This window comes from Theropithecus gelada, chromosome 1 (genome assembly GCF_003255815.1).
Source record: "Theropithecus gelada isolate Dixy chromosome 1, Tgel_1.0, whole genome shotgun sequence".
NCBI classification, from domain to species: domain Eukaryota; kingdom Metazoa; phylum Chordata; class Mammalia; order Primates; family Cercopithecidae; genus Theropithecus; species Theropithecus gelada.
The window spans coordinates 182212242-182225264 of NC_037668.1; the positions used below are offsets into that span (position 1 = coordinate 182212242).

The following is a 13023-nucleotide window of genomic DNA, read 5'->3' on the forward strand; positions in this document are numbered from 1 at the left end:
CTTTTAGTCCTTCCTTTCTTCCTCTGTTTTTATTCTTTTTGAAACTAAAAGTAGTTCTCCGAGTAAAGTCAATCAAACAATCTCAATAATGACACAATTAAGGGAAACCAAGCAAAACAGGACAAAGTCAAGCTTTGATCAATTATATAGAAGAGGCCATAAGTGACATTATAAGGTGAACCAAATCCTAAAAAATAAAATGTGAAAAGACATTTTAATATATAGGCTGTGTGTGTATTTAAGTGAGAGAATGAGACTGAGAGGTGGTAGCAGTAAACTAGGGAAGCATTCTATCTTACTGAAATTTGTCTTTTATACAAGGAGTGAGAATGAGCAATCAGAGTGAGCCTCCAAGAGCAGTCATGTCAGCTGCTAGGATAAAGAGTATCAGACAGAATTTAAACACATTGTGTAGGAAGATGGAAAAAGACCAGGACACCTAACCATAAAATTTCTTGTGTCCCTAACAACAAAATTATAAGTTTAACTGCTGTTTTCTAAAATACAACTCTGTAATCATAGTCCTGCGGGTTCCATATTTATTCTCTCTCCATGGTCTGCAGATTCAATTTGTTTGGTGTGTAGGGAAACAGAAGACTTTAAAAAAAGAAAAGAAGAAAGAAAAAGAAACCACCAGCTCTGCAAAGTTCTCTGGAATCTGAGAAGTCAAGCAGTGCTTTCTGCCTTATTCACGGTGAGCCTAAACTGAGATTTCATCTCTAGACATGACACATCAGGCATGCCTGGATCTGGTTTTTCTGCCGAGCCTTCTGATAGGAACACAGGCATTTGCTAGTGTATATGGAGGAAGGCTGACTTGAAGTCCCCAGTACATTTCACCCGAAGTCCCCAGTACATTTCACCCAGTGAGAAGAGGACAACACTGACTCCAGAAAGCCTTTTGCTGACCTGCTCTTTGAAACCAGTGTGCCTGCCAGGAATCCTCGCCCTGCGCCCCGCCTACACTCATCCCCACCTACCTTGTCCACTCTGCTGCCACAGCTTCAGTCAAGTCCTCATCCCTTTCTTCACCTCATTACCACTAAAGAAAGCCTCCTCCTGGGTCCCCATGCTCCAGTCTGGCTCCCTTCCGATGTATCTCCACTGCAGCTGTCAGTCATTATTGTAAAATGCAAATCTGACCATGCTACTCTGCTTAAAACTCTTCAATGACTATGCTAACATTAAAGATGAAGCAGATTCCATAGCTTAGCATTCCAGGTTCTTGGTGACATGACTCATGCCTTTCTCTCCAGCCCCCTTTCCTCCCCCTTTCCCACCAGGTTCCCTTATCTCTTCCCCAGGCTGAGCCTCACAGGGGAAGTCTCATTTCAGGCCTCCATGCCTTCCCACAGGCTGTGCTCTCTAGTTGGAATGCTGGCCCCCAGGGTCCCAGCCCTCATTTAACTCCTACTCATCCCTCACTTCTCCACTGAAGGGCCCTCTCCTCTGTGCAGCCTTCCTGGACTGCCCACCTGTCACTCACATTTGATTTAAATGCCCCCGATTCTGGGCTCCCCTAGCAATGGTTACACTGACCACAATATATTGTAATTAATTTAACTTTGTCTCCCTCACTTACTTGTAAGTTCCTCTAGAACAAGGAGTATTTTACTTTGTATTCTCAAGATTTAACATGGTGTCTGGCTTAAAGTAGGCTTTTGATGAATAAATGAATGGTATGGAAGGAGAGGTTAGCAGGCTCAAATGCAAATGACAGAATCATACAGAAATATGCAACAGCAGTGAGAGAGTTCACACTGGATGTGTTTACTAGCAAATGACCAAGAAACTGCCAAAATCTCCAAAGAACTCCAAATGAACTCTATGTCTCGAGATAGTCACACCTGCTGGCAACCCAGACACAGAGCTGAGCTTCTCTGCTGGAATGAAGTAACATTTCTTATCTTCCCCCATTTAACTAAAACTTTTCTTGCTCTGTTCATAGAAATTAATTTTTTATGTAAAAAGTATATGATGGTATAAATTAGAATGTTTTACTATATAGTGTATTTTTGCATATCTTAACATAAAATATGTAAGATAGTCAAAAGATTATGATTATTTAGAAGGGGTAAGCTTAAAGAGACACATATGCCATGGGCAAAGGAAACTAAAAGGAGTGGGATTGGGCAGTGACAAACTCCAGCTAAGCTCTAAAGTGGAAAGGCACAGTATTTACCTTATTTCTCTCATTTTCTTTCTAAGAGTAAAACTCCAAGAGGCTTTTTCTTTGTAATTTCACAGAAATAAGAATAAAATATGTTCATAAAATTATTTTAACAGAATATACATTTTTAAGTATAAGGAATTAATGTGCCTCTTATATTTATCCCATTATGTATTTGCCGGGAGTTGACATGTATTTTGAACTCAGTTGGGTATTCCCTGGACTGGTAAATTGAAATGGATATTCTTGATTACATGTCACATATTCGTAACACAGATCCCAACAGATTCTGAAAGCACCAAAAGGATCCAGTGTAATATCTCAGGCAATTTAAATTTACTGTATTTTCTTGATTGATAGAGGCTACCCTATCACTGGATTAATAATTTTAAAAACATATTTCTAAAGTCAAAATTAAAAATACCAGTTGGTTCATTTACAGATAGCTGCTAAATTCTGAAATCTACTTTCTAAAGCCTAAATTAAACATTCCAATAGACACATATAATGCAATCCAAAAACCTGTTTTCCTAGATGAAAACAAGGATGACCAACTATAAACTAAAGACTCCTCTAGGGCTTATCTCCTTACAATTCTAAAATCCCACTCCTGCACTTTCCAACCACACATAATTGTGATGCTAGCCAATGCTTTTTAACTCATGCATTGCGTTTTTTTCCTCAACATTCAGCAGCAAGAAAAGTACAACTGGACCTCTTGGTTTTAAAAGACACTGGGGAATGTTCGTTAAAATGAATAATTGATAACTTTGTGCCCTGCTTTGTTACCGAATGCGTGTAAGACAGCTATAATCAATATCTAATTGATTTTTCTTGCTCCCATGCCCCTCTCTTCTTCTTTGTAAGTGAACATCTTCATGTAGACTTTGTTTTAAATGAGAACCAACTATGCATTCATACTTATAAAAACAATTAGTCCCCCAAAGAAGGATGAGGCATGATCTATTCATTCAATAAACATGTATTGAGTTTCTGCCAACTAGATGGCCATGGTTGCAAGCTTACAGTCTAACGGAAGATAACAAACAAGTAAACAGGCAATTACAGCAGAGTGAGGTAAATGCACGACCGGGAGACGCAGAATGGACGCCTCATCCAGAGCTGGGGGATTAGAGAAGGTTCCCAGAAGTGAAATTAGCTGAAAATTCCAGGAACTGTATGCCATTTGAAGGCAACATGGATAGCAACAACGCAAAAAGGCCAGGTAGAGTCAATCCGAATAGAACATCCAAGTGAGAGTCAACTTCTCAATCCAGATGTGACACATGGTTATCTTACCACGGTACCCACGTAACCCACAATTGGTCACAATTTGCCCAAATGCCACGTTCTATAACCTAACGTTTCTAGTTTCTTTTATTTCTACATATATTCAACTTTCTCCATTCTATTTCACTCTCTTTACCAGTCTCCCAGTTATCTTGCATTTCAACTCGGTCCCACAAACATTTATCAAGAGCCTATGTGGGAACCGGTGTGACAAATACTGGATACAGGGCAGAAAGGCCCCAGTGCCCTCCCACAAGGACTGCACGATCACAGAAGCACAGGACTAAGAAGAGCGACGTGACTAACCACTGATCATTCCACTGCCCACAAATTCTGCAGAAGTGACCTAGCACTCACAATCCTGCTTGTAAAACAAATATCCTCACTTGGAACTTATCTTAGGCTGACATATTTTTTGGACCCTGAGTCTGTCACATTCTGAAGACAACAGCATGAACTCTTGACACCAAAGCCCTTCCCTAACAGTTGAATGCTTTTCCTCTGTCCCTTCGAGTATTCATCCTGAAATGGTACACTTCCTGTTTCCAGAGGATATTGATATTTTCTTAATTCATTTCTACATTATCACTGTCCATATACAACCACAACACTGGGACCAAAGACAAATAACAAGTTTTGACTCTTTGCTCTTCCAAAAATCACAAGATAAGTGAATGTCTGGGTGAAATTACTTCTTTTTTTAAGAGACAGAGTCTCACTCTGTCACCCAGGCTAGAGTGCAGTGGCACAATCATGGCTCGCTGCAGCCTTGACCACCCCGGCTGATGTGATCCTCCCACCTCAGCCTCCCAAGTAGCTGGGACTACAGGCACACACCACCACACTCAGCTAATTTTTTAATCTAATTTTCTTTTTTAGTAGAGACGGGGTCTTGCTATGTCACCCAGGCTGGTCTTGAGCTCCCGGCCTCAAGCAATTAGCCTGCCTTGGCCTCTCAAAGTGCTGGGATTATAAGAATGAACCACTGTGCTAGGCTCAGAATTGCTCTTTAATGTCTCTTCCAATCCTAAGATTTTTTAAATTTTGTGGCATAATTGAAGTCATTTTTCTTTGAGAATTATAGGTGGGTAAAATGATCCCAGCCTAAGATGTTATTGTAAAGGGAAAATAGGTCAGCATTTCAATATTTGGTTTTTCAAAGTTGCCAACATAATCTCACTGTCAATGGGCAAAGATGCAGCTGCATGTATAAGTAAACTGGGCCTGGGACATACTTGGTTGTAGTTTTCCAAACACAGAGTTTTACTTTAAAAGATCAACTGAACACAAAGTTTAACAGACAAAATAAAAAAGAATGACCTAAATGTTTTGGACTGTATAATACTTCAGGTCTGAGGATATGTAATTATTTTGCTCTCCTCCCCAAAATTGAATCTTAATTATGTTTTGAGATCTGAGTACTATAAAATACAAAAATTATATTCCATCTTTTAGGCATCTGGAATAAGCATTACAGACATGTAACAAAGCTATGCCTACCCTTATGTGCTACATAACCTCATACGTATCTTCATGTCTTCGATGCACCCTGCTTTAAACCTCCAAAATGGGGAGTTTATCAATGAGATACATAGCTTCACAACAAGTATCTCAATTTGCAGCTTAAGTTATCACTCTAGACATGAAGAAAAGAAAGTTACATCTCTCAAGTCTTGCAACATTAGGGAAAAGCACACCCAAAGCATCCTCAGTCTTTTGAGCCAATGTTCTTTCCTACTACTACGGAAACAGCCTCAAGGTCCCAGGAAATTCTTCATAACAAGGAGCTAACCATCTGGATTTGAATCTGGTGTTTACCACTTCATAGCTGTGTGACCCTGGCAAGCAATTTAAACTCTCTGGGCACTAGTTTCCTCATGTTAAAAAAGAGAGAGAGAGAGAGAGAGATCATCACAACACCACCTTCCTCAGAAGGTTGTCATACTGCAATAATTTCCTCACCTGACCCCATTCTCTAGTAACTCTGAAACTAGTCACTTTGAAGAATTTTGAAAGGGTACTGGAATACAGGAAAACAAACATGGGGAAGCCACTCAGTTCTAAAGAGAAAGGTTTTGTAATTGCTATGGCTCAGTGGGCTGAGTCACATTTAATTAAGTCTGGAATTTTCAAGGACAAAAACAGAACTTCCCAACAGGACACCTAAGACAAGAAAACATGTAGATTAGAGCTGCAGAGCCCCTAGGAACTTGCAATTAAGGAGTAGGCTGGTAGCAGCGAATCACACTTTATTGAAATGGGGGCGAGGGGAACAGATTCCTCCATCAGCTAAAGCCAATCTTTTCACATTATCCTCCTTCTCAATATTTCATATCTACGGTTGAATCCAGGGTGAATTAACTCTGAACTATGTATAAATTTGAGAACACTGGGAGAAGAGAGAGAGAAGAAAAGAAGTGAAGTCAAGTGAAGAGAACAGTCAGTGGGGATTGCTAAATAACTCTGAGCATCTAAATACATGACAGTTTGTAGATGTGGGGCATACAGAGTGAACCCCTCCATTTCCAGTGACTTACTCATAACTAATGTTGTATATGGCTAAAAACTAAAACAGTCACCCAAGCAACATCAGTCTCATTAGAAAGAGAGGAATAACCTGATACCAAAAAAATGCAATGACCCTTCTGAAGACAACTGGTTCAGAAGCTGTGAATCATTCTGAAACAGCTAGAGGCCAAACCACATGGACGCCACATTTAAATAAAATACATACACACAACCACCAAAAACAAAGTGATGACTTGTCAGAACTCTAGTTCTGCTTTCCCTATCAGGTCTGCTGGTGATGTACATAATTAATTTTAAAATCATATTCTGAGTAAGGTAGGTTCTTGGTAAGTAAAGACCTCTAGTTCTCACTGGAAGGTTCCTATCTTTCCAGACCACACCTGCAGATTTCATTAACAGTTTATGGCCCTCATGGGTGATACCTTGGCCCAAAGTACAGCAGCAGGAAAGGCCTAAGTTGAAGCAGCTGGGGAAGCCCAAAGCAACAAATGCCTGTGTCAGCAGACTCATGGCAGAGGAAGTGATTGCTGCCGACCATGGGCCATCATCCTGCCTTAAACTCCCTGGAGTTACAAGTCACACATTACCACTACTCTTAACACGAGGACCTGTGCAATTCTGTGTCCTGTCCTCCTTCACACTCCACCTTTGAATGCTGCTCAAAATATTCTGAATTTTCAGAGAATCCAAGCCACTAAAGATGGGATGCAAGTGCATAAATCTTCAACACTGTGAAGCCCATCGGCTAGAATAAGGCCAGCCAGGTGAAATCACACTCCATCCCCTCTATTCAGCCAACCATTCTTTTCTTTCTCTAGGCTTTTTGGGTCGCCTCTCACTGCCTGGTCTGAGAATTACTTCTCTTTCCAGATCAAGAATCCCTTCATTCTTCCACATGTTTGACACTTGCCCAAGTAGTGATCCTGTCACCGAGCTTTCCATTTCTCACATTCGCTTTATTTGGGATGTGTTGAAGGATCTACTAGGTGATATCTACAAACTTGCATGACCTCACCCAAAATTTTAGAATCTCAGTGGAAAAGAGTCCTGTTTACAGAAGCAGCATTTTCCCAAAGGCCCACCACTCTACACACAAAGTAGTAGGTACGAAGCATCCATTTGCCTTCTCCCAAGATATAGAAAAGAGATCACAATAGGAAATCTACCACGCCTCAAAGGATGCAGACTTGGAATGCTCTGTCTCCTGAGCAGTCTGGGTACCTCCTAGAGATATAGGAGCAAGGCAGACACTGACAACATCAACAGGGGGAGGGCAGAGAGAGACAAGGGTGCCTTCTGGGCAAAGCTGCTTATGGCTCTTGTCTAAGAGAGTGCTGCTCTCTGGGCCTGTATTGTGTGTGTCATCTTCTGCCACTCCACCCCCAATCTATTTGCCAAAGACCTCAAGATGTTTCTAAGAGGTTCTAAATTATTGAGAAGCCTAGGGAAGATGCTTTTGAAAACATTATATACAAAAAGAGACCTGTTCAGCTAGTGCAAACACTTGGTCATTAGCATTTTCCTTTTTAAAGTGAAAAGAGGAAGAAAAAAAAAAAAAAGCCTGCCTCTGTTAAATAATAATGATATTCACAGAACAACAGACACTGAAATTCCAAAGTTCACCATCTCGCCAGCTTTACTCACCCCTAGCCATCTTGCTCCTTTATTGGCAGCCTGTTGAATCTGGACTCTTTTGAGGGTGACATGGTAAACAGCTCCTTCCTCTACCTCTTCACCCCAGTCCTGAATCGAGCTCTGCCAGGGACGGGATAAAGAGAAAGAAAAAGAGTATTTTTTCCTCTCTGCTAACCACAATCTATCCCAGCTGCCTTGCTGCTTACAACAGCACTCAGGGCACAAGATGGGCTGTTCAAAATAAATATTACAATCCGAGCAATACAAGACACATTTTGATAGAGGGAATGCTGAGATTTTCTTGGCTTGTAGCCCCTTCCTGTGGTATCAGGATCCCCGGACTTTTCCATTTAGTTATTTCTCCTAGACTTGCTCACATATCTTAAATAGTTTGAAGTCTTTCTTTTTCTTTATAAAGAAACTAGTTTAGTCCTGATTAACTTGTCCCCCTTAAGTGAAAGGAAAAATAATTCTTTGTAAAAAAAAAAAAAAAGAAAGAAAGAAAAGAAAAGCAAAGAAAAGCAAAAGAAAAGAATAAGTTTGTACTCTTTAAAGTGTCATTGAAGAAACCAGATTTTAAACTCAGACACAAACAAGTGTTTAAAACGCCAAGAGTCCTCACTCCTTTGGAAGTGAAGTGGTTTGCTTGTCTCTTTCTCCACATTGTTTTGGAGCCCACAAAGTTAGCGGGGGTGGAAAGTTTATATTTCCGTAAAATAATCTGGCAAGTGCAGAAAAAGCAACACATCACCAGGCAGTTTCTACTAAAATCTGTGCAGCGACCCCCTGGATTTCCATGTCCCCAGCTAAACCTGAGGTTTGTGTTAAAGAGCCGCTGGGACGCAGAAGCGCTGCGCGGTTCACCCACACTAGCAGTTCTTTTTCCTTCAAAGTTCTCCCCTCCTGACATGCATCTGGCCCCAGACACACCACAGGCAATTGCTAAGAAAGTAGGTATGGTTGAAAGGGAGAAGACACGCAGAGAGAGAGGAATACAAAGTGGAGTGAGAGAGCTTTAGCTCACAAGTATAGAATCGGATTGCTCCGTTCACTCCGAGGGAGTCCAAAACACGCCCAGCGAAAGCGGGAGAAGATTCCCCACCAGAGAAGCCTCGGGAGAAGGCAGAGAGCTCTCGTTACCATTTTAGCTTGCCAAAGCAATTTCATTCTCAGTTTTCTCTCCGGTGCGCGAACGCTGCATGATGTGCCCTGCTCCGAAGCCAACGCAGTGTCTGCTGGGCTCAGCCCGCGGCGCCTCGCCCGGGTCCGGGTCCCGAGCGGCCGCCACGCACAGACACGCGCCGCGCTGCCCCCGCCGCCGCCGGTGCGCGCGACTCGGGCCACAAAGGGAGCGCGGCGAGCGAGCGAGCGAGCAAGCGAGGAGCAGACTCCTCCCCACGCCACTCCGTGATGTAAGGCTTTCCTGTTTGTGCTTGTGAGCACACTCTCCCTTTCTTCAGTCCCATGGATAAAGTCAGCATGAAAGCGTTTCTCTCCAGCGCTGAAGGTGATTGGGAAACAACACTTTCAAGTTTATCAGGTTTTCCTGACGGTCGCCAGATGCCAAAATAGAATAGTGTGGGATGGAGGATTTGTGTGTCTTCTTCCTTCGCTAAAACAATGGAAGGAGAAAGTCCGAAAAACTTCCATTATCTGCCTATTATCTATTTTGATTTTACAATAATTAAGTCAGAATGACCCCAATGAGAGCCGCAATACTAGAAGCCAGGAAGTTTTTCATTAGGACAGAGGATAAGGTCAGAGGACACCTGGGTATTCCAAAACCGTGTCCAGGGGCTATGCCCTCTCCTGCATCAGCACACTGCCAACAGGAAATCGCGCTGGGCTTTTCACCACCCATTATGATAAGGCTCAATTACCGAGTAACTGGCCATTGTGGGTGGGAAGGGAACAAAACAGGGTAAGGTTTTGCTGGGACTGACGGTGTCCTAGAGGTTCTGTGAGTCTTTGTGAGTAGCCACTATGGGTTGAGTTGTTTGTACTGTAGGGACACAGTAAGATCATAGCCACAGGGAAAAGCTCTTCATCAGATGACTACCAGCAGGAGTTTTATCATAATGGAAAGATCTACTATAGGGATAAAAGATTATTACATTTTTTTAGATCCAGTTTTAACAAGTCAACAGGAAGAGATACCAGATAATGCAGTCAAACTTGACACCTGCCAGAATTCCATGCAAATTGCAAATACCTTTAGGGCTCATGTCTTTCATACTATTCACCCTAAATGAATTTAATCACCTTCAAATTAAAAAAAAAAAAAAAAAAAAAGGTCTCCCACTAATTGCCATATTATGACATAAGCCCGGGTTTTGGTTAATAGTAAATATATCATGAGCTGAAAATTTAGAAAATCAAGTGTACCGATGTTCCCAGGAGAGCAGAATAAATGACAACAAGGGCACATTAAGGAAAAACAAAAGGATCTGTGGACACTTGAGAACATCTTCAAGTCATTCAGCCAGGTTATCCCCATACAACCAGAACCTAAGGGCACAGTGACTGTATAGAGATGAGATGCCCTTTTAGCAAGCTGAAGTGGTTGTTCTATAATGTAAAAAACAAACAAAAAACACATAGACTAAATCCTTCTATGATGCTCAGGACACAATGTTGCTGGGAACCAGAGGAAAATCATGTGGAGGACCTACCTCCCTGCTTGTTAAGCCATCCTCAGGAACCCAGGCCCACCTCTAGAGGACCTATTAGGTGATCTTGGAGACCACAAAATGCAACTGAGGACAGTTAAACAACCTGTAAGATTAACTTTGCCACTACTTTAACCTGATTTTTGGCTACACATTTGGCAGTAACTGAAATGTTTTCATTTCAGGGATATTAAGCAGTTTCTTCAACTTCACTCTTCCAGGAAACCTTCCTGGACAGAGTGGCTTATAATTCACAAGGCCCCACTCAGGTTTCAGATCTCCTCACCTTTCTCTGTACTCCAACCTAGTGTGTAAAGGGAAAAGAACTAGCTTCAAGGCAAGTGAATACAGCTTCACATCCAGCCTTGCAGTGAGTGAACCTGAATGCTACCACCCTGGGCCTTAATTTCCTTATCTGAAAAATGGGACAAACACCTAGCTGAAAGAGTTTGAAAGAGGATCAAATGAAATAATGCATGCAAATCATCAAGCCCATGGTAAGTGATCCAAAAAAGTTCCACTGCCTCCTTACTGCACTTATTGCCAAACCATATTGATCCAGACTCACTGAAAGGCGTGTTATGTATGCAACACTAGGAAATCTGAAATGATGTCTTCTCATGGAATTACTTTAAAATTTCAGAGAGGTTTTCCAAGAATAACTATTTGTATTTATACCTCACAATGTATGTAATTTTGTATAAATGCTGTTCTGCAAAAAAAAAAAAAAAGAAAAAAGAAAAGAGGCAGACTTTATGCTAAATAGAACAATTGTGTGTTGCAGTTTACAAATTTTTTAATATTCATTTAAAAATATTTCATCAGTAAGCAGTTAAGTCCATATTACCTTATTACCTGTACCTTTGGGTTTAAGTACTCCTGGTCAATATGTGGGAAGACAAACCAGTAAGCCATTTATAACTCAGTTGGTGTTTATTTACTACAGTAGCCTTCCTGCAACCTAACAGAGTCCTGAGAGGATAGGTCAAGTTTAGTTAAAAGATCAGGAATGTTTTATAGTTTTTAAGAGCAAGACTTGCATCTCTGGTTCAGTTTATTACAAGGTACTTTATTCTGATACTATTGTAAATGGAATTGCTTTGTAAATTTCATTTTTAGATTGTTGTTAGTATATAGAAACACATTAATTCTTTATTTTGCAATTGACTGAATTTGTTTATTAGTTTACAGGGTTTTTTTTTGCTGATACACCTAAATAGAAAGACATCCCGTGTTTATAGATTGAAAGACTTAATATGTTAAAATGTCCATATTACCCAAAACTTTCTGCATATTCAATGCAATCCCTCCCAAAATCCCAAGTGTATTTTTAACAGAAATAACCAGAATAACCTTAAAATTCACATGGAACTACAAAGGATCCTGAATAATCAAAGCAATCTTGAAAAAGAAGATTAAAGCTGCAGATCTCATGCTTCCCTATTTGAAAACATATTACAAAGCTAGAGTAATCAAAAGTTTATGGTACTGGCATGAAGACAGACATACAGACCAATGGAACAGAACAGAAAGCCCAGAAATAAACCCAAGCATATGTGGTCAACTGATCTTCAATAAGGATGCCAAGAATATACAACAAGGAAAAGATAGTCTCTCCAACAAATGGTGCTGGGAAAACATTTGTACAAAGACTAGATCACATGCAAAAGAATGATATTGGACATTTATTTTACACCATACACAAAAATCAATTCAAAATGGATTGCAGACTTAAAAATAAGACCTGAAACTATAAAACTCCTTAAAGAAAATTGCTATAGTTTGGTTTGTTTGACCCCTCATAATCTTATGTTGAAATCTGATCCCCAGTGTTGGAGGTAGAGCCTAATGGGAGGTGTCTAGATCATGGAGGCAAACCCCCATTAATGGCTTGGTGCCATCCTCAAGGTATTGTGTGAGTTCTCACTTTATTAGTTCCAGTGAGAGTTAATTGTTACAAGGAGTATGGCCCCCATCTCTCTCTTGCCTCCTCTCTCACCATGTGATCTCTGCACATGCTGGCTCACCTTCCTCTTCTGCCATGAACTAAAGCAGCTTGAGGCCCTCACCAGATGCAGATGTTGGCGCCATGCTTCTTATATACAGCTTACAGAACCATGAGCCAAATAAACTTCTTTTCTTTATAAATTACCTGCTCTCAGGTATTCCTTTATAGCAACACAAAGGACTTAGATAAAAATATAGGGAGAAAGCTTCATTATATTGGCCTTGGCAGTGATTTCTTGGATATCACACCAAAAGCACAGGCAAAAAAATTAAAATTAGAGAAGTGGAACTACATCAAACTAAAAAGCTTCTGTGCAGTAAATGAAACAATCAATAGAGTGAATAAATGACCTATGGAATGGGAGAAAATATTTGCAAATCATGTATCTAATAAGGGGTTAATACCCACAATATTTTAAGATCTCTACAACTGAATAGAAAAAAAAAAACAATTTTAAAACAGGCAAAACACCTGAATAGATATTTTTCCAAAGAAGACATACAAATGACCATCACATATATAAGAAAGTGCTCAACATCACTAATCATCAGGAAAATGCAAACCAAACCGTACTGAGATATAACTTCACACCCGTTAAGGTGGTCATTATTAAACACATACACACACACACACAAACAAGTGCTGGAGAGAATGGGGAGACATTGCAACCCTTGTGCACTGTTAGTAGGAGTGTAAAATGATGTAGCCACTATGGAAAACAG

The 13023-nt window shown here is 40.6% G+C and overlaps 1 protein-coding gene across 5 annotated transcripts in view; it reads right to left on the minus strand.

The window, feature by feature from the left end:
* RGL1 (ral guanine nucleotide dissociation stimulator like 1) overlaps positions 1-13023 on the minus strand; it is a 289935-nt gene that overhangs the window by 115282 nt on the left and 161630 nt on the right. For 2 of the 5 annotated variants that reach the window (XM_025368469.1, XM_025368445.1), the window contains exons 1-2: positions 8765-9005; positions 7634-7744 (exon numbers count right to left, since the gene is read on the minus strand). The exons of 2 other annotated variants lie outside the window; for them this stretch is intronic. In XM_025368469.1, the coding sequence (XP_025224254.1) occupies positions 7634-7744; positions 8765-8791 (138 nt within the window). In that variant the 5' untranslated portion in view covers positions 8792-9005. Of the gene's footprint in view, positions 1-7633; positions 7745-8764; positions 9006-13023 lie in introns of those variants that run through there. One more of the 5 variants, XM_025368437.1, reaches the window with a different exon arrangement.